At 40.6% G+C, this 23,189-nt stretch overlaps 1 protein-coding gene across 1 annotated transcript in view; it reads left to right on the top strand.

Annotated features, from left to right (window-relative positions):
* cdh4 (cadherin 4, type 1, R-cadherin (retinal)) overlaps positions 1 to 23,189 on the top strand; it is a 190,590-nt gene that overhangs the window by 102,485 nt on the left and 64,916 nt on the right. The window contains exon 4 of the mRNA XM_053315209.1: positions 19,788 to 20,014. Within this exon, the coding sequence (XP_053171184.1) occupies positions 19,788 to 20,014 (227 nt within the window). The remainder of the gene's footprint in view (positions 1 to 19,787; positions 20,015 to 23,189) is intronic.

The raw sequence follows: 23,189 nt of genomic DNA, 5'->3' as shown, positions 1-23,189 counted from the left end.
AAGCCCCCCCCCCCCCCACGTGCCTCAGCCCCTTCTCCCCCATCTCTGCCTTATTCACTCCACCTGCAATATTCCTCCTCCACTTCTCCCACACAGGATTAGACTTAAATGAGAAATGTATTGTTTTCTTCATTCACTCAAGTCAAAGAGTAATTGAGTTAATCTGTCTGGCTTCTGTCTGTTGGGGAGCGGGAGAGATTAGGGCCTCTGTTGGCAGAGATGGAATCACAGCTTTTAAAGATGGAATAAAAATGTCACTGTGTCTTTAATGGCAGCCGTCTTGACATTTCCCAGCTAGCTTTTCATAGGAGGTACTCAATGAATTTTTTATTTTTGTTCCAGCACAATGGGAGGAAATGCCACGTTGTTTGATTATTTGATAGTGTGATGTCTGTAAAGTAACTTTTATGAACACCTTATCAATCCGTGCATATCTAACTTCATAAAATATTTTTGTTACTGATTCTGAAATATGAAAAAAAACCCTGAGATAACAAAAAGCCATCTTGAGATGTCAGCAATCCACAACTTTTAACCAGGGCAATTTGTGAAGAAAACACAATACAATCAGGGACTTCAAGGGACTTAATAATAGGGTTTTTCTATAATAAATTTGCATCTTAGTGTAGCCCCCCTCTGAGATAAAAAAAAGAAGCTCTTCAAGCCTAAAACGAGCCAGGTTGATTACATTGAAGCATAACCGGAGAGATGGATATTTGTCGCCGCTCCACATCTGACAAGCCTGCAAAATTCCCTGTGTGTGCAAGAATTTGCTTATCCCACCTAAACAGTAACCATGCCAACATAACAATTGCGCCTAATGGATTTTCACTGCACCATTATTGCTGAACACACAAATAGTTATGAGGTGAACGAAAGCTTTTTTTTTTTTCCTTTTTTTTTCCTGTGCACAGCAGAAAGTTCAGATTTACAAGTCCTACAAGACTTAGTGCTGTAACGTTTGACTGGAACATGAAGACTGATGGCAGATGATACCTTGATGTCGCTAATATAAGAAAATATCTGACTAAACAAACTAATCATTGTAATGCAGTATATAATATAGTTTGCTAATAATTGTAAAAGCAGCGTGGGCTTGAGGATAAAAACCTAAAAGTAATATTCATGTACTGGTTTGCAAATCTCTGCTTTATATTTGACTAATTTAACTGTTGCCAAAGATTTTCAAATGTCACCTTCTGTTCCTGTATTAGAATATGGTGTCAGTCTAAAAAGCCAAAGCACACAGCCACATACCACATGTCTATCACCAACCTTGACTGCCATATTCAAAATGCCCCACGCTCACACCTACATGTGATGTTTTAAGATTGAATCTTTGTGTGTGTCTTCTATTGAATCTTTCCGTTTTAGATTCTGCAGGTTTTCCGCCCACCTGTGCTGTGACCCACAATCTAGAGGAAGCTTTAAAAAGGTGGTAACAATGAAACAGGAATCCCTAAGATCAGGGTTGTAGCCTGGATTGATTCCCATCAGCGAGTCTGATTGATTGATAGATGACAACTTGTGTACATAGTGAATCACCTAAGAAGACGAACACTGGCCAGCTGAAGACAACAGTGTTTGTGCATACCTTCACTGCTGCCAGCACACCTCCACCTGAGTAAATATGCGAGTGGATTAGTAGAATTAAGTTTCCTGAAGGACCAGCTGGCAGGTTGAATAGGACAAACAGGTGCTTCTGTTTAGCAGTAGATGAAGAAGGAACAGCTCCAAAACCCCTCTGTGTCTTTCTGCTTCTCCCCCTGCCTGACAGTAAATAATAATTTGCCCGTGTCTCAAAAGAGCGAGAAAATTATAAAGGAGTGCTCAGTGAATAGTTAGCAGTTATTAGCTGATATCCTGCGCCACCTGTCTGGCTCCAGTAACATCAGCGTTTTCTCCTTCTATTCTCTGGGCTTTTTCTCCTGGGTTTCTGACAGTGATCGGGGGAGTTGGAGCAATGCTGAGCTGAACAGTGCTGACAAAGCCAAAAGGCTCTGCACTTCAGGCTCCGGAGTGGCTGGATCGATGTAGTGCCATCACCATGGCCTGGGGGAATGGCTGCCATCATCCTTCATACTGCACTGGATGTCCCTATCCGCCTCTCTGTCACCTCTCAGCCTGCAGCAGGGTGAAGATTTATGCATAGCAGACAGCTCAAGTCCAAACATACGATATAGGTTAGCAAGCTACAGCGCATAACACGAGCAGTGCTGTTGGCTAGCTTAGATAGGCTTAGTGTCTGAAACGTTCACGGTTTCGAAAGTTTAACACCTACACTCTGTCAAACTGATGCTGGCAAGAGAGACAAACTCACTCATGTATTTGGCATGAAAATAAAACAGAGCAATTAATTTGATATTTTAAAGCTCGAAACTGTGATTACAGTACAGCTGACTCTGCTGAAACACATTCCTCCTCTACAGACTTTGTTTACACGTTAAGTCGAAGGTTTAAATATTCTTTTCACACTCGCTTGATATTTTTAGCGCAATATGTGTTTTCACCCTGCTAATTTTTGTGCAGGTGGAATATTTGCAAACACTGTAGAAAATATTTGTGAATGTGGAGAGAACAGAGCATGAGCATTTACATGTCCACTCAGGTGTCGATTATTAAGTGGATGTATTGCTTTGTGGGGGAGCAGCTGCTGCTGCTTTTGCTGCATGAGCTTAAGTTTTCTATCACACATTTTTAAGGCTTTATGTGGATAAAAAGTCCATTTATGACCTTTTGGCAGTCCAAGTGAAAAAGGGCTGATACTTGGATTACAATTACAGAGTTCTCTGGGTTTGAACATTGTCAGAAACATTTAATGTAACAACGAGTAAAGAGCAGCTTACAATAACAAAAAAAAAATTAAAATGAAAAAAGATTCTTTCAGTTCTTTCCACTGTATTTTTCACTATATGTTGTAATTTCCTAAATATTATCTTTTCTTAGTGCAGCCTATTCAAAAAGTTCCAGTTAGCCAGTGTACATTTTATTCACTGCGCTCTGGTCATCATAGCATTAGATCAAGGTTAATAATATTCAACATTCAAATTGTTTAAAACTCTTTAATATTTTCCTTACATATTGAAGCACACAGCAGGATTCATGCCATTGTGCCAGATAATGAGAAAGAGGTTAAATTATATTTAATATAAATAAAAACTGCAGCAATATTATCAGCAGAACCAACCCGTAGTTGATTTTCAATGAAACATTAATATTAGAATTTCCCTTAAAAGTACAATCACCTGGTTTCAGGTAAACTTTGTGTAAACAGCTGAACACACCCCAGTGTGTATACTCTGTGTTGTATGAAGGCTGTTTTGGGACGGACTCACCACCTGTCCCATCTTGAGGAGACATGGGATAATCCAGGTGTAGTCTGTGTTCATGCCACCATCTGAGTCCAGCGTTTGGTTGGTTGTTCTGGTGGTTGTGATGCCAGTGTGCAACATGTTACTGGAGCAGGTCAATGGTCATAGCCAATCAGCTGAAAACTGGCAGTTTTTGGTCATTTTTAATGTCTGAGAGGTGAGAGGTGTTGTTTGTCTCACAGTACTGCCAGTGAGCTACAGGTGGCTACAAGGAGGACTACAAACTAGTATGCAAGGATGCAAGCAAGATTCAAAATACTCAAAAAAATCAGCTTAGCAAACATTTGATGAGGAAGGAAATGCAGTGGAGGGGTTTGTTAAACCTCAAGGATACATAAAATGCATTTTGGTTAGTAACTGAATGTTAACATAACTTTTGTTTGTTTACTAGAAAACACTACAGGGCCCCTTTAATTAGGGAATAAAAACTGTATACATATCTTACCACATTCTTTGTGTGTTTTTTAATTGTGCCAGCCTTGGAACATTTGCCGTAGATTAGCTTGTCTGTTTTACACATCCAGCAGCTTTCATATTTATCTGCGCAATCAACAGCGTTACTCTCACAAGTGTTGGCAGTAAATCTTTCTTTTAACTGCAATACATTGTGCCATTGGGCCTTTCTTAAGAAGCAGGATAATCATGTTACTTGAACAAAGTAAAATCTAAAAAAAAAACAAAAAAAAAAAACACATGACCACAGACTGAAGTAAAAAGAGCTGTTCTGCCATGTACTCTGTGCATTCAAACTGCTAATTTAATAATCCTGTTTTGGGAGATGAGCCCTCGGTGTGCTTTTGTGTTGTGTATTCAATACTGTTGGGTCTTAGATTTTCAAGCTTTTGCTCAACTGAAAAAAAAAATTTAGCCAACCTCTCCAGGGCCCCAGAGTAAATTTTAGAAGCGGTTTGCCAGGCTGACAACCAGCCATCAGCTTCTGGTTGCCAACTCGACAGAATGGGTGGCGTATTTAATTTTTTCTGTAATGGGAGTGATAATGGTTCTGTGCAATTATAGCTCATATTTAATTAATGAAAAATGATACCAAGACTGATTAAACATATTTTACTTAATTCAAACAACTTTTTGCTTCTCTCGCTGCCTTTTGTATCTCATGGGCACAAGCACAAACACCACACACACATATTGGACAACTGTGTTTTCAGCTTCTGTGAGGCAGAATAAACTGTTAATATACTAATTTTAGACTAAGCCTTTTCAAAGCAATGTATCTAGCATGGTGAATTAAAATAGGTGGAGTAATTAACTGGTGAAAAACTGATTGGATCCAAAGTTTGTCAGTCGTGTCAAATGAGATAAGACAGGCTCTTAAGTTTTTGAGAATGTAGTAAACAGTGTGTTGATGAACCTAATGAGCCGCATTCCTCTTCCCTTTTTTAACCTTTCCCTCTTATCATCAGTGCTGCTTTGGATCCAGGTTTAGACGGAGTTTGAATGTCTGTTTCATTCAAAATGAGCTGTCTTAAGATGGTATACTGTCTTTTGGGTTGTCCTGTGGTGCTGACAGGTTACTGTGAGATTTTTCAGCTTCATTATTTCTAACAGAGATAATCTGTATAACAGCGTTCTTGCTTGCCTGGGCAGAAGATTAGACCTATTCAGACTGAGGGAAATGGAGGGATGCTTTTGATCATTTTAGTTGTTAATAAGACCGACCAGATAGCAACAAAAATGGTTAGTGGAGGTCCAAATCTGGGAAACTGAGCCAACTGGATTTATAGTCATGAGTGACAGTCCTATCTGAGACTGGCGTGAGTTCTGTTGCATACTGTTCAATCCTACATCACGTTGCTCAATGGGAGCCAAACATGATGGTGTCATCTTCGCTCCCGTACACAGCACATAAACCTCCTCCAACTATAGAGACTCACTTAAGATGGGCAATTAAGCCTATTCCCATTACTTGTGCGATAACACGTATAGCCATTCTCACCTGATAACCTAAACAGCCTGATTCTTTATAGATTAATGACTTGTCTCCAGCTAATGTATTTTTATCACAAGGTCATGAGTGATGTATTATCAGTTAATGAGAAATACAGAAATGTCTGGTGTGAGAGCGGCAGGGAGGAGGTAAACACACACACTGAGAAACACACTCATTTGACCTTTCGGAAGGGTTTTTCTGGCCTGCAGTGAGTTGTCCTGCAGTGATAAGAATAATGGTTTTGGCGTCATGGCCCGGGGAGACCGACCTCCCATTCCCTCCGTGTAGATATTTGAGCAGAGGGGTTCAGCCTCTCCTATTGTGTCTCTTACATCTATAGCAGACAATGAGGCTTAGTGTCCACTTAAGGGATAGCCGTATGCCGGCATTAAGGACCACTGCAGATCTCTCTGATAGCTGTCACTAGGGGACACTGTAGGAAATGTAAGGAGGGCCAGAGTGCTAGAAGAAAAAGGACACCTGCATGAGATTATTACAAATCATCCAACGGGAAAATGTCTTTGCATGGTTGAAAGACAAAAGAGTAATATTGTACCATCCCCTCTGATGGGCCTTTAAGGCGTGCTGGATTCTCTGTCCAGTGTTGTGCAAAAAGAGCTCAGTAGGGGTCCAATGATATCCGTCATTATTTCATTTCACTTTAGGTCGGAACTTCACTCGAAGCAGTGAATGAGTACGAAAGGGTCCTCGTTGAAATCCTCCCATCACTATCTGTATGATCTCAGCGTTTACACAGTGTTCGGCAGTGGGGGACATCAAACGCTCTAAAGAGGAAAAGTGGAGAATGTTAGGTGCAAATGTATTAGTCATGTTTTTAATTGATTTTCTGGAACAGGCCAGGGTGACTTCAAAGCAAATAAGCTGTTAAAAGAAAAGTCAGATTTGTTGCTTTTAAAGGGAGGGCTGCACTCTGAAAGGCTCAGGCAGTGTTTTTTTAATTCCAGTAGCTACGCATATCCAATCTTAACTAAGATTGTGCAGAAGGCTGATTACACAGGAGGAAATATTTCAACTGCAGCATGGTATTATACAATTAATGATAAATGCAGCACATTGTTTTGTTCACTCTCATTAACCTCATTTTGAGCCAGAGCAGACACCTGTTTTCATGGAAAAAGAAAACCCACTGCTACCACGGCTTCAACAATGCTTATTCTTTACTTATTACTCTAAGGTTTCATATTTATTGTGTCCATCTTTTATTACTTCACATAGTTGGTATGATTTTTTTTGTCTTAGCTTGTCCTAACATTAAGTCTCCAACACTGTTCATCCAACTATGTTTTTGTGGGCTTGACACTAAATGGAAAATGTTTCCTCTCTGGGCCTAAAGCATTTGGCATTGATTCGCATTTTGACTTTAACACTGCGCCTTCTGGCTTAATGCTACTGTTGGAGAAGCAGTTATCTTCATAATGACAACATCAGCACCCAACTCACAACAATTTGTCCCTATTGGCTGCTGTGTACCTGTGCTCTTCAGATTAATATTGCTGGCTCATAGACTCTTTTTTTTTGTGCTGGTTGACAATAATGAGACCGATTACTGTCATCAGCTAGTATGCTGATTGATCAGGAGAATGACCTTTGCCGATACAGCCAACAGGAATCTGACAATTACTTCAACATCACTCTAGCTAAATGTTTCTTTTTAAAGGTCTCTCAACCTTGATTAGATGAACCAGCTTGTGGAAGGGCAAAGGTCACCTCCAAAACAGCAAGTACATACCCAAATGAAGAGTCAGAGAATAAGCATTGGGGGTGTATGAGTATGCGATATCAGTCTGTGTAGCTGACCTCTGAGATGGCCTAGATCTCCTCCTGGGGAAATACTGATGAGTTTTCTCCCTGGTTTTGGGGCCAGTAGACTAATGGCTGACTCTGTCCTATCACTTGCCCCATGGGGCTTTGGAGTAGAGACAGGATTAGAGAGATATGGATGAGAGCAACGGATAATGAAGGAGATCTGTCTTAAGTCTAATCATTGGCTTTAGAAGACATGATCCAGGCTGTAGAGGGGGCGAGAGGAGAAAAAAAAAGATAAGAGGTATGTTTCTTGTTGTGATTACGCCGTTTATCACAATTGAAGATCCAATATGTTACCATTGTCAGATATTCAGTCTGCTGCTTCACTGAGTTAAAGCAAACAACCTTTTCATTGATTTACATAAATGTACCCAAAGTGTGGTTTTGGTGGACTCAGATAAGACAACTCATTATTGAAACGCAGTGATACACCTTTTCTCTGGCCTCTATTTTCTTAAATTAGTCTGTCAGGCATAACAGATATTTCTGCTCCTCTCTAAGTGTATATTTGTAATGCTAATTGGGGCAATTGTAGGGAATCAAATCAAGATGCTGAACACAGCAGCTAAACAATCACCAGGGAAGGATGCAAACAGTTTTATGCTAATAACACAAGTAGGGGGAAAAGATGGAGAGCAAAATGGGATGAACCGGGGAGAAGGGAAAAAAAGGGCTGCTCGTAGGCACAGCCAATGAGTGAGGTTGATGGAGGGTGAGAGCTGAGAGGGAGATGTAAGAGGAGAAGGGGGAGAAAATTAAAAGCTGATTACCTTGTGAGTGAGTCTTTGGTGTCTCTGAGGATCAGGAGGAGGAGCAGGAGGAAAAAACCTGTTTTTAGTCTTATAGTATTTATTAAGGCCAGTCTCCAGGGTAATCAAGAGCAGCTAAAAATAACCAGCTAGAGGTGCTGCAGCCTTAAACACTGGACATAGACTGACCACTGCCTTATATATTATTACTCGACTCACATACTTACCCGGCCAAAACATCTCTCTCATTTAGATGGAAGGCATTTCTGCACTGTGCCAGTTATCATAAAGAGTAACCATTATCTAAAACTTAAAGTTTGTCATTGTACTATATTGAGTGCAGTAAGGGCAATGTGATTCATCCCTAACAAAAATCTACTTATTTGAGAATAATGGGTTTTCATTACAGTCATTATACGGTTCAGTGAGAGTCACTGATATTTCCCAGAAGTCCCTTCTGTCCCCTGATCCTTGGCCCTAGTTTGCTCACATTCCCCTCTTTGTCACTCGGCCCAGCTGAGGTCCAACCACTTCGCTTTGGGCTTTGTGAAATTATTATATTGTACTGGGAGATAACAGACAGTGTATAGCCTTGAGGCAGTTTCTTCGCTTCACCTCCTTAAAAAAGATATTGCTGTGATAAAGCGTGACTCCTTCTCTGCTCGCACTAACTCGAAGGGGAAGCCTTGAAGGCAAGGTCTGGCGAATAGAAGCCAGATGAAAGAAATAAAAAATAAATAAACAGAATCAGTTCATATGTTTGTGTGGCTTGCTGTGTTTCAAAAGAAACATTTCTCATTACCATAAGACTCTGAGAAGGGCCACCAGCTCAATTGGGGGAATTTTTCTGAAGCATTGTTTGTTGCCTTGATGCTAGTTTTCTGCAGAAGGTGGATTCATTGGGAGCCAGATTTCTCTTACTTGGCATCGTCTGAAATTATTTGGTAGATGGTGGTCAGCCAAAAGGTGTCCAAAAAATCAAACATGTCATGGATAGTGGGTGCTCGCTAAAGATCTATTACAGACTTTTTTGACTCATTTTTATAAACACTGAGTCTATTTTAAACATATCTGTTTAATTTTATTCACCACAAGTTGTTTAGATTTCTGTAAATCCATCTTTCCGTACAGCCCAGATTCCTCTCTGTCCTCCAGCAGGCTGTTTCAGAAGCTATCTACATAAAGTAAACATTATGACCACCTACTCCAATTGGCTCAGATTATGACCCAATGAATAATTTAAGTTCCCTTACCCCACATCTTTACCCGGAGCACTGGCTGCAGCTGGAGAGGTAACCAACATTTTCACAGTGGTAGCAAGTTTTCAATCGCAAGGTAGCCATACCCTGAAGCATACGCTGCTTTATCGTCTGTTTTATTCTGAATTTGGAGCCATAATTTACTAAATGAACATCATGCTGTATTGAGGAAGACTTGAAACCAGCGATTGAGAACATAAACTCATTAGGAATGTGTTTACTGAGGTAATAAATCAAGAGAGAAGTAGGGTAATTTTCTCATAGACTTCTATACAATCTGACTTCTTTTTGCAAGTGTAGTCGCCCCTTGCTGGCCATTAGAGAGAATGAAGGTTTAAGTCACTTCCACGTTGGCCTCATTTTTCAGACCCAGAGCTTACTGCTTGGGTGTACTGAGTCTCATTAAGCAGACAGTCAGCTGTAAAATGTGCAGAACACACACAACCGATAACGGAGGGAAGATTCCTAAAGTAAATTTCCATCCTCTGGAAGGCTGTAAAGACTTTTTAGCTACTGAAGAACCAGCAAACAGCCCACTTTTACTGTCCTGCTTTGCTCATTATCCAGATGTAATGCAAACTCAAGGCTACAGAAATTGCATACATACATACTTAGCATAGTGCTAGGTCTGGGGTGGGATCATGCTAAAGCTTCCTAAGCTAAAGCATTTTGATTTATCTTTCAGGTGTGACGTACTAGCAGATTCTGCCTCAGCTAGCTCTTGAGCAGTGAATCTCAAAATTTCAAATATCTTAAAAAGACAGAGGAGATAGAATTGAGTAATTTAACAGCACAGGAGGCCCCCCACCATTAGCCTAATCCATGCCAAAGCTATTTTTTCTTGTTTAGCATCATGCCAGCCTTTCTAAGTTCACATCTGTGCAAAGTTTAGATGAAATGAACTATTCTTGTTTTTTTTGTAAAGTCCGTTTTTAGTCATTTGATGAAAAAACAAACTCTGTGTTGTTGTTTTTTCTGTTGTAAGAGGAAATGTATCTTGACTTGGATGTTTGAATGATTTGCTTCCTGAACAAACTAAATCAGGTAAGACAGGGACACAACATTTCTTCTGGTCCCAGTGACCTGTTTTGTTCAGGTCAGCGGGACCCAAGGACATCAAAGGGGTTAATCCACCTGGCACACCTGGGGATAACATGTACTGAGACGAGCTAGCTACAGTACGCTAAAGAGATAGCAAATTTATAAACAACCCACTCCAACACACACACTCTGCACAGAGAGAGAGAGAGAGAGAGAGAGAGAGAGAGAGAGAGAGAGGAGAAAAGCTCCTGGGCTGAATGGTGGTGTATTAATCACACTGACGCCTGGCACTGCGATCTGTGACCCAGTCTTTTAATTGCATCCGCTCTGCTTTGCTCCTCTCTCTCCCTCTTTATCTTGCCTCTTTCCCCTTTCTCATTCCTCAAGCCTCCTCATGCACGTACCCATGAGAGGATGCTAATGCACAGATAAGAGGGAGAGCTGGGGATGTGCAAAACCCAAATGCTCTTTCCAAAGTGCCCCGGCCAAAACTCGCAGGACAGAGAATACAGTAGCACTTGTGCATGCTGAGATTGGAGCCATTATGTAGAACGGAGCTAACTGTGTAATGCAATGATGTGCGAGGCGATGGTGTGCAGCAGAAAGACAAATATCTGTGAAAAAATCTTTATCATCCATTGATATACCGTGACACCACAGAACATCTGGCCCACATGACATCCTGTGCGTGCGTGGTTACACTGCAGTAGAAAGACTCTCTGTACCCTGACAGGCCTGTAGGCTCCAACACCTTCACTGCTGATGACAGGAGGGCCTTCTTTTACAGCTGTTCCCTCATACCTGCAGGAGGAGGGAGGTGACAGGAGGAAAACAAAGGTGTGATGGGGTGGGGGCGGCGAGTTTGTGGGCGGGTGTTGGCCATATAGATGTGACAGTGAACTAACAATGTGACAAGGTTTTGTTCAGCCCCTTAAGTCTACCAGCACCAGATAACAAGTGTGTGCCGTTTAAAAAGAGAAACGTGTGTGCTGACGCACACAAATGCAACTTGACAGCACCTTCTCTCCCACGCACACTCACACACACAAACACACACAGCTATGGGAATGGTAGTGATGATACCCATACCCATTTATACATCGCCTGTAATAATTGTATATGCTAAGAGCTCATGTCACACACTCCCACTCCAATGTCCCCCTTCTCTCTCACTCTGGCTCTTTATCTCTCACTCTGGCTCCCTCACATGCATAAGCACACACAGCAACACACACACACACACACACACACACACTTGAGTCGCAGTGGTTTCCTTTTGTGAGAGCGAGCTGTCAGAGGGAACTGTGTGGGCTTTTGTTAAAACAGAGAACTGCAGAGGCAGAGAAATTCATTTCCAACTGCGGCAGTAAAAAAAAGCCTTTTCAGGAAAGTCACATTGTACCTGCAGTGTTTTAAAAACAGCAGCATGTAAATTGAATTAGTTATAAGCATTCCTGTGGGGGCCCAGTAGGCTGGATTTCAAAAGAGTTTCAAGGGTTGGGGATGTACTGCATGGGGCAATTTAGGTTTGACTACAGATTCACATGAAATTGTACACTAGTGGTGATAAAATCACAGCATCAGAGTAAATTATAAATTAGATTATAGAAGTAGATTTTACATCTTTACTTGCCTATCATGTCTGTTCCACCACAGTTACTTCACCGCACACTAAAAGCTGTAAACTTTTCTCATAACTCATCCTGCTTGGCGGTGTAGGTGGGAATAATATTACCACTTGAATTTCTGAACTTTTATCTGCTATAATGTCGCTGTCAATGTCACTGGAAACCTTGAATGTTCATGTTTCTTTAAACTTACACTGAAGGATTGCATGCTTCTTTATTGGATCCTTTTAATGCCTCAATAAATGTGAAAATACATAGCAGCTGAAAATGGTGCTTTACTTAAGGGATGAACTGATATGGATGCTGACTCAAACAGCTGGATTTGGTATCAGTGACAATAGGGGACAATCTATTTAATTCAATCCTATGTTTACGCCTACCTATGAGTACTGTCAGTGCGTTGATACACCCAGCATTTTGCTTGAAGGAAGAAGGATGGAGCTAACAACATGTCAGCTGTAGGGAGGCATTTCACACTTGTTACTCCAACAAGTTCCATGAAATTACTTGTTTACACTTCTGTAAATTGTGATATAATTCATCAAGTTTGTTTGCACGAGTTAGTTCAATTAAAATAGTTAACTGACACATAATAAGTGGAAAAAATGCAAAGTACATAATCCATAAACTGGTGCCTCGGTCACTGAACCCTTAAGCAAACAGAACCTCCCTTTTCCCAATGGACACAGACCTTGATTAACTGAAATGAACCTCTTTCAGATTACCCCAGAACATCTTCCCACGGGTTTAACCTCACGGTGTGTCTTATAATGAATATTAAAAAACTGAGAGAGGCAGAGAGAAAAGATAGTTCAAGTGTAAAGTGAAGGGAGAAGTTTTTAGCTTTCTTTAAAGATATTTAATGAGCAGGCCTCCCTGATATGGTGGGTTGTCCGAAAAACAAGTCAGATTGGAGCATCCCTACTTTTCTTCACATGTTTTTCTCAGTTGTGCCTTTTCATTTGGTATCAGCAGCAATTTTCATGCCGAATTCAAAGGTTTGCAAATTAGGCTTTTCTTTGGTTTCACAGGGCCATGTTTGATGCAGTTTATTATTCAAAATTGAGTCCACTGTGACTAATGCAAATACTTGAGCATCCTAGCATTTCATTCTTTTTACATTTTTGCATCAGGTGAGTCAAACACCAGAGCCGTCACTTTTAATGAATCAGTCATTCTAGACTTATTATAATTAAGTGATTTAAACAGGCAAATAATGATCTTGCGTTATCAAATTACATGCAGGCAAGCACACAAAATTGTAATACTGAAGTCGCAGTGTATTTCTACAAGGACTGAGATTTTTTAGTACTCCTCACAGCTACATTCATACAGAATGCTTTGTATTTTAGCCGTGTTTACTCATCAGTGGGCTCTGCACTGCTGTCTATCAAAGCCTCAGCCTGGCAAAAATACTGTTATTTGCAAATTGAGTGGGTGGCATTGATTTTCCCGTTGGCTTGAGGAAAGCAGCAGGGTACCAGTGGGAATGTTTACTTAGCACTGTGCCACGACTGCGATGAACAACACCTTAACAAAAGGAACTCCATATGCTCAGTCTGGACCCATTTACCAGCCCCACTCGTGGCAAGGCTGACACAGAGTATGCCACAGTGAGACTTTTAACTTCAACTTTCATTCACAACAGTGTCAACCGTGTAAAAGAGGGGGGGGTACTTTATGTCCCACACCAGCTGTCAGATGTCTATTTTTAGCTGTTGAAGCTAATACGTTCATCTTTACTTGTATTTAAAAAAGCAGCTCATTAAAAAACAGATCAGAGAAGGAATTACCAGCAGAAGGAATTAAAACAATGTGAGACATGTAGAAACAAATCAAGAACCATAATAGGGAGACTAATAACTGTAATAAAGGTTGTTAATGGAAGCAGGTCTATAAAAAGATCCAATTTTAGTCTTAAAAATGATCAGTGAAATCCTGTTATCACTTCAAAAAATACCAGCTAACCAGTGTGTAAATGTTACAATCAATTTAGCATCTTATTTTAGCGCCTTTGTGCCTGTCTCTCAGTTCACTTTAACAATGGTAATAACTGACCCACCAGGGTGTCCATTTGAACATAGCAGTCGGCTCAGAGTAGCTGTCCTGCTTTTCAATGGGGAAGAAAGTGCGCTCGGGAGGGGAGGAGAAGAAGAGGATGGATGAGGAAAAGGTGGAGGCGGTTAAACAGCAGGAGAGGGAGAAAATAAGGATGGTAAGAAAGGGAAGGAGGACAGGGAAGCTGTGACATTAGAGAACAGGCAAGTGGAGGAGACAGGGGAGGAGGCGGTGACAGGGTGGAGAGAGGGGAGGTGTGCATGGTCGACAGGTGAACACGGAGTGGGCGGATGCAGAGGGATGAGGGAGGCATGCTCCGTGTGAGTGCACAAAGCCGGCTGTGCGGAGATGCTACCTGCCATCTACATTATGCACATGTAATGTTTCCATACAAGAGCTGTTCTGGCCTCCCCTAGGGTATTGACGTGGATCTACAAGCGGGAAGAGACAAAGAGCATAAGCATGTCTGTGTGTGTGTGTCTGTGTGTGTGTGTTTGTGTGTGTGTGTGGGTGTGTGGTGAGAGTCGGTGGTCGGTGGTCATGGCTGCTTGGCTGTTCTGTTTTAGCCGCATCTGTGCCGCGCTAGCCGCTCTGTTGGACAGCATGTTCTCTGCCGTACAAGTCCAGAGATGAGCAGCCGAGCAGAATGACACCAGCCTCAGCAGCCTGCCAAACACCGCTGTGGATGGCAGGACACACTAAAATATACAGGACACACACTCAGAGACGTGCACGCACACACAAAGAAGTTTACAAAAGGACACACAGGGGCAGGCTGACACACACACAAACACACAAACACACACACACAAGCTTGAACACTACAGGCTACAGAAGCTTCATGTGCAGCATACAGTATCTTGGCAGCATATACCCCTGATGTTTTCCTCATCAGCCACAGTGAACCAAGGCGAAGTACAAGGACACTCACGAAATATATTAACAAGAAGGCAATTGACACAATAGACATTTGAATGAGAAGGCTGTTACCATAACTAGCAAGACACAAAATTGTCCCTCTACTTTCATGCAGTTTACATCGTTTTCTGAATCTGAACTGCTGAGCAGCAGCACTATCAATTGTCCCCTGTTGCAGAGTAGCCATGCCCTCCTACTGTCATTGCCCATGTGTATTGTACAATGACACACAATTATCACACAGTCATTTTAACCCATTAACCCATTAATTCACATTGTAATGGAATATGTTCAGAAATACACACCCAAGCTTCACACTGCAGAGACATCTTGAAATTTTTAATACAGTCTTCGCCCTGTCAGAGAGAGGCATGTTAATGGAAATGCTCTATCATGACATCACCTTTTACATATTTGTATTGGTCTTCTGAATTCATCCAACAACAAAAAATCTCTCAAAGATACAGCCTGGCAGCTTGTGGGTAAGCCACTTGCCATGTCCCTGTCTAAGCAATGACATGATGGCGATTGGTGTATCAGCTTAGTGTTGGTGAAATAAATATCTTGTTCAGAATTTTTTAAACCCAATGACAAACATGTATTTACACACTTAACCCTTAACAGATTCATAAAAGATAGCTAGTGAATTGAGCTGCCTTTAGATGCCTGGTACTGAAGTCTGATGTCCTTGGGTCAGTGTGTGATTTTGTCATCAGATCTGAAGAGATCTGTGAAGTCTGTGACAACAAAAAATGTGCACTGATGGATGTATACAGTACAATAACTACATTTAGAATATATATATATATCTATATATATGTATATATATAGATATATATATAGACCTTCCATACAGCCAGAGGTGAGAACCCAACCTCAGTCCATTCATCTGTCTCTTTTATTTAGTCTCCAGATAAGCTGACCAGGCGATGAAGCATTGATTGAACATGATGGAAAATATGTGTGGGATTTTGATTTATTTTTAAATTGATGAAGGGTTGTTGGTGTACTGACCTTCACAGCTATCAGCTGTGAAAAAAGGCATGGAGCGTTCTCTTTTTTTTATTCATTCTCTTTTTTTGTGTACAAATAGATGCCGTATTTTGCGAAGCGTGAGGTGACAAAAAGAATTACATGCGCTACAGAACAATAACAATAAATAAGCACAGATTAGTCATCAGCAGCGTTAGTCTTCGTTCACCGTTTCCATTTCCATTATGATGTGACAGCACTGAATAAACTGCACCGCTACATTTGCTACATTGACTCTTCTTGTCTTAAAAGACAGAGGGAGAGAGAGTTTTTTAAGGCCTTACCAATTGTGCCAATTAGGGTTTATTTTATATATTTTTAAATAAATCGCTCAATCTTTTTTTCTGTCTTATGGTGTGCTTCAGTATCTGCCTATCCCACCCCTTTTTATCCTACCATCTTGCTCTCTCGCAGACACACACACAAGTCCTCTATCAGTATCTAGTCTTAACGTTGTCTCTTTCTGCCGCTTTCATCTCCATTTAACAGCGTGACAGATCAGATCCCTCCACCTGATGTGAATGTGCTTTGTGGACAGTATTTTAATGAATAGCAAAGCATTCATGAATATCTCCACATTTAGTAGATTTGTCAGAAATCAGGTTCATGGTCTCGGCCCCTCCCGGGTGCACACCACCAGGCATTGAATGGTAAACTGAGGGCCGACCTGGTGCCCTCACAAAGAATTAAAGACCCTTGTCTAACAGCTCTGCACAATGGCGATGCCCCACAGACCACATGTGTGTTCCCATGCCAACTGGCTCCACCGCAGCACACAAGGCAGCTGATTTAGACAGTCCCTCTGAGAATTTGCTGGTTCTATTGTAGAATTAACATTGAAATTAATATATGCACCAGCTGAGAACAGATATTCTCAAACTAGCTGTACTTTGAACATATCTGTATGTGCATCCACACACAGACAGGGACACGCACGCACATTCATAAGCAGCGCTTTGCCGTGCTCATGTCCTTAAGCCTTTGCTTCTCCAGCTGCACCACAAGAGACCTGTCTAAGTGACAACAATTAGCCTGCTCAGTTCAAGCTAATTGAAGTCATTTACATAATACATGCCTGCCATCACAATTCATCTGTGGACAATCCAAGCAGGTCTGTGTCACATTGTCACAACCTGATGTTAAATCACGTACCGACTTTATAAATGATCCCCAAAGCCAGGCAATAATTTCACACAAAGCTTATCACTCACATAGGGACATTCTCTACAGGGCAGTTTGTTTTTTTTTCAATGAAAATATGGATTGCATTTGCCAACATAGACAGATGCACATATTGTCAAAACCGTGTTTACCATCCGTCCCATTACGCATGCAATTACTCAGAGGTTGAAAACAAGCAGCCTCATTTGTGTGACGCTGAGCTGCAGTGGCCACGAAGACTCTCATGCTTTATTAGCCTGTTGTTTGGGAGCTGCTTTTGACAGGAAGCTGGGCGATAAATTAAATAGATGGCTTGATAAAAAGCTTGCTGTGCAGAATTCTTCACGCTGGATTTTTGAAAAATCACACTGCCATAGCTCATAAGAGGCAATCTGTTCCCTGGGTGATTTATGAAATCAATTTGTCTTGTTATTAGCAGCCAGAGTTTGTGGGATAAGATCTGAGCACATGCATTTCAACGTGGGGGTAGAGGGAGATGAGGGTTGGTGTGTGTGTGTGTGTGTGTATGTTTGTGTGCGTGAGTTCACAATAGACATGCTTAAAACTTTCACACATTCAGGCCATTGCATCATGCTGCAAATCATGAGATAATGTTGCACTGAGCGTTGATTAAATTTGGCGTTGGAATAAAAGGATTTTCCAAATTGTCATGTCTGAGATGCTGTCAGTTCCCCTTGTGTTTTGTGTGGTGTAATGGCAAATTCATGTCAGCTGTCACTGGAGAGTCTGCACTGATGAACTCAGCAGCCAACATCATCTCTTTCCCTCTGCCTCTATGCAATCTGTCGCAGACCTTTACTCATGTGGAGCAGAAAGACAGCAAACACCCCTACGCACTCCAATACTCCTCATACAGACACATATGGTATATCACTGTGGAAACTGTGTGTGTGTGTGTGTGTGTGTGTATAAACATGAACTCCCTCTCAGCTCACTTTCTTTTGTCTCAGTCAAGCAAAACCCAGCAAATAATAATAATTAAACTTTATCTATGTTAGGCGCGGGTGATATGGCAAATATATATATTTATATCATCTTTTTTTCAGGCATGATCCACAATCTTATCACAGTTCTTTTTCGCCTCTTTTACATAATGATGGAAATTTCTTAGGTTAGGGGCTCACAAAAACCATAAAAACATATACCCATGAAAGACATAAAGACATAAAATTACAATAAAACACAAACATTCCCATAGTGTGCGAAGCTACATTAAAAAGTAGTGACAGTCTATTTGTGACGTTGTTTAAAATGGATATTGCAGCAGGAAATAAACTAACAGTACAACCAAACTAATTTCACAGCTGAAAAGCAAATAGCTGATGTTGTGTAGAAGCATTAGTGTGTCATTTCAGATAACCCTCAGAGTGTGTACCATTAAAAAAAAAAAGAGGCACCAACACAGTGCGTCAGAGCTGACAAAAAAAAAGCTGACAGAAGTTAAAGCTACAAGTTAGCAGGAGAGCTAACCGCTAAACCAGGGGTCTCAAACCGGTGGGCCAGAACCGGCCCACCGAGGAGTCCAACTTTCCTTCCTTTCTTTCTGTCTTTCTTTCTGCCCTGTCTTCTCTTCCTTCCTTCCATCTGTCTTTCATTCCTTTCTTCCTCCCATCTTTCCATCCACCCTTTCTTTTGCTCTTTCTTTCTTTCTTCCTTCCATCTTTCCTTCCTGTCTTCTTTTCCTTCCTTCCTTCCTTCATTCCATCTCTCCTTCCTTCCATCTTTTTACTTGTCTGGCCCACATCAGACCAACCTGGCCTGTTTGTGGCCTTGAATGAAGATGAGTTTGACCCTCCTGCGCTAAACAGTAGCATTCAGCTGCAGCCCACCTGTCAGTTTAACATGATGTGCATTAGGTGACATTCCTAGCAGGACATTAAAACTGCTTATTTCACCAGCAGATTAGATATGTGGATGGTCCTTGTCTGTGCTGTTAGCCGTTAGCTTCCTGCTAGCAGACAGTGTGCACTGTAGCACGACATTAACAATCAAATTGTGGAGACATTTAATTGTTCACAATGTAATATCATCATATCAGCACTTTAAGTGAAGAAACAAGAGAATAGAAACAGGTATTAAAACAAGTGAAAAAAAGTAATTAAATGAATAACAAACAAGAGCCAGCAAATACCAAGAACAGAACAAAAGGATATGTAAAAGATAGAAACAATACAAAGGAAGGCATACGAACAATAAAATATGTAGGACAAAGGAAGAGTGACAGTTATTTAAAAGCTTTGTTGAATAAATACATACATAAAAATGTTCACAGAGCTTGCATCTCCTATATCATTGGGTGGGTATAGGTTCCATAGTTTTGGTGCATAGTTGCTGGCTGAGCTGTCATTTCATGTCATTCAAGACTGTGCTGCGTGTGCTTGGCAGAAAAGCATGAAGCACAATTGGCCCAGTCAGCCTAATGCACTTATTTAGACCTTGTCTTCATGCTTTCCCTGGAGAAACTGGGGAAACACTGTTTTGACATTGCTATCCATCTAGTTTGGAAAAAAAGAATGATATAAAAAGAATTAGGTTCCTCACCATGTATTCCAGTTCAGAAACAGATAAGCAGTTTGTTTTGCCAAAGATGTCAAAATCAGAATCAGGAGTGACAGCAGAAGGGATGAGATATTTCAAGATACGTCTTGATGGATGCAGGTTAATCTTAAGCCTGCCAGATGTGACAAGGATTTGTGAACACCTCGTAGAGTAAATCTCACTGTGCTGCTCTCTAAATCTGGACTCTCTCTCTCTGTCTCTGTCTGTCTCTGCAGTGAAGTTTGAGGATTGCCAGCACAACAGAGAAGTGGGCTTCATCAGCAGTGACCCCAACTTCAGCGTGAGGCCTGATGGGATGGTGTATGCTGAGCAGGAGGTGGCCAACCTGTCAGAACCTGTCCAGTTCATGGTGACGGCCCGGGGACTCCATGACCCACACATCTGGGAGACCACTGTTAAGCTGGCCCTGGCCGGACACCCCCATCCTCTACCACTGACAAAGGTAATGAGAGAGAACCAATATAGTAATAAGACAAAAAAACAAGGGCACACTGAAATGATAAAATAACACATTTACATTACACTTTGGAAAGCATAAACTGTATGTTTACTTCTAAAATGCTTTTTGCCTACTTTACCACATCTAGAAACTAGCAGGCCATGCTCCCATCTGACACAAACTCATCTGCCCCATGTTTCAAACACCTTCCAGATGTTTGGCCCAGATTTATTAAGCTTAGACTCAAAAATACATCTCTTTTACCCAATGATGGCTGATGCATTCACTTAAAATGACAAACATTACTAGCTGTAGATTATATCAGCTGTTAAACAATTATTAAGATATTTTCAGGAGTATAACACAAGCAGTTTATGCATTTCACATTAATATTTAATCTTATACTGTATAGTTCTTCTATGGGACCTCCAGTGTTTGGAGCAAGTTGCTTGAATAAGAAGGTTGTTGGAACAAACTGTGAAACTTGACATTTTTTAAAACTTTATTTACTTGCAACTGTTAAAATCCAAACTTTAAAATATTTGATAAGAGGATTGTAAAGGATTCGATAAGCAGATTTGATACTGGATTTGGATTTGACAAAATGCTATCGCCCACAAATCTTTTGCTGTCTTCTGAACCTGTAAAAGATATTCCTGTCAAAGGCTCCCAGAAATCAGCTAAGACAGGAGAAACTAATCACATTAACATACTAAGTAAAATCTGAACAGGGTGAAATTCAATATGGCAAGCTGTTAATTAAGAAAACCCTTATGAGCCACGTTTTCAGATTCCTTCTTTTACCAATTAAAGTAATAACATTGTGTCTTTCTTTCCCTGAATATGTCCTGCTGTCTCTAAGTTAACATTTTATAAGAGTGCATGCACAGCAGTGAAGCTGCACTGCTTCTCTGTGTGACAAGTAGAGACATGGCCCTATTTGCTACAAAGGCACTATTAGCGAGTATGTAACTACACAAAGCCAAATGTATAGTTACTGACTTCCACTGCTGGGCTGCACTTTCTTGAGCGACAAACCCATTATCATTATTCCTGCACTACTTGTTGAACGCCATTGGGCTTAATGTTCAGTCATGTTTCTAATCATGACAAAAAGCCCAAGACTCATGTAGCTAAAGCAATTGCAGAGTGGGGATTAAAATTCTGCCCACTCCTGGCAGTGCAATAATGGAGACTGGGAAATAATTGACATTGATTGAGCTAATGTTCCACTCTGGCAGAGTCTGCGAGGACCAGGTGATGTAGTTTCCGTGTATAATTATGTTCCCCACACTGTGGAGCTAGAGGAAGATTCAATAATTGAACAAGAAGTAAATGTGTTTTCTCTAATCGCATGGAAATATGAAAACCATCTTTAAAAGGAATGCGCTTTATTTTTCCACAAGAGTGTTTATATGCACTTTTTTTTCAGATGATATAAATAAATGTTACAGTTGAATTTATTCCAATCTCCTGAGTGGGAAATTGCTGTGATGGCCTGAGGAGAAAATTAAAATAAATACTTGATACTTGAGTGCATAGTTATAAAAAAATATAATAGTATTATTGAGAAGTGCACAATAATGACGAGAAATGAGAAAAGTCATTGGCGACTAGACCACACCCTGACATCATCTTAAATATATATAAAGGTGGTGGTAAAGCTGAGAGTAGAGTAATGTATCCCCTGATGGAGTCTAGATGCTGTTGGATGACGGTGATGGATAAAGAGGATGCTGAGATTTGGATGATAAGAAGGGCGGTGGGTTTCTGTTGAACTCACGCCTGGGTGCTGAAGTGATGAACTGGAGGTGAAATGACAGCTGAGAGCAGCAGAGAGGACAACATATGTAAAGGTTGACAGCTAAGACATGATTGGCTGATTGAAATTGAAGCAAAATTGGATTGGTTTAACTAAGAGTTAACAATCTTCATTAGCTGAAAGGGAGCAGGAGGAGCAGGGGGAAGAAAGCAGGAGGAATGAGATTGAATGAATGAGTACATGGATAGTCCTGCTTGAAATTACACTAAGCTTCATTTTATTTATTTTCTTCTCTGTTTCATAGTCAAAACTTACATTGATGATCTCAAAAAATGTGAAATTGAGTGACAACCTCCACAAGACTGAGAAATCATACAACAGTTTGTCCACACTGACATCCATTAATTGACCTGAATTTTTATGTTCATGGTACATATACAGCCTGGTTGATTTATTTGCTGCATTTTGAAAATGTAATAAAATGTATCTACCCCTTCATTCACATGCAAGAGGCAGAAAGTTAGTCCATATAATGCAGCTGAGACTAGTTTAAATTTGTCACCTGGAATAATGTCAAATGTCCCTGAAGGCTCCGGTTCTGTGGATGAAGTCTTTTTGCCTTGTTGCTACCCATGAACTGTACTTAGACACAGCTATACTTTGAGCTAAATGCTAATTTCAGCATGCTAATATGCTCACAATGGTAATACTAATGTACAGCAAGTATATTTACCATGTTTACCAAAAATGACCAAAAAGTATTAATCCAAAATATTGGCTGAATGACACTTTGTGTAATGGTGTCTGGGTGAGGTAAAAACACCTGCCAAATATTTGTGAACATGTCTGTTTACAATGAAAGAACAGAGTCACATGTGTGTCTCAATTGTGAAATATATCTGAACATTTAATCACAAGTGGTACCAGTTAAGATGCTGTAGTCTAAATTGCACTTGATTGCCCAAATGAACTTCTTGGATTGAGTTAGAAAGCTAAACTCCCGTATTTATTTTCCTTTGATATATGATATTAAAACTGGTAAAGGCAGTGAACAGAGGCATGTTGCATACAGTTCAATGCAATGACTTGACATGATATCTGTATATTGAAATTAAAACGTATCAGCCTGATCAATGCAGTGCTGTGGTTTTGAACTATGTGGCCCATTTTCATTTTGCAGTTTAGTAAACACACATGGGGGTGAGTATGTGTTATCTGAGCCCATGTCTTTGTTCTGAAAGTCAATAGTTATTTTGGAAAAGAGGTTATCATAATCGCATCATCTAACCGCAGCCTACTGTGTCAACATGGAAACAGGTGCGGAGGATCTAAACAGCTCAGGATATCCTCTTCTTCCCAATGGTGATTTAAAGTTTTTGTTTGTTTTTTTTTTCTCATTCACTCTGTGTACAGATG

The sequence above is a fragment of the Scomber japonicus genome, chromosome 3 (assembly GCF_027409825.1).
Source record: "Scomber japonicus isolate fScoJap1 chromosome 3, fScoJap1.pri, whole genome shotgun sequence".
Taxonomy (NCBI): Eukaryota; Metazoa; Chordata; class Actinopteri; order Scombriformes; family Scombridae; genus Scomber; species Scomber japonicus.
The sequence above is the reverse complement of the archived record's forward strand: the minus strand, read 5'-3'. Positions and strand labels throughout refer to the sequence as shown.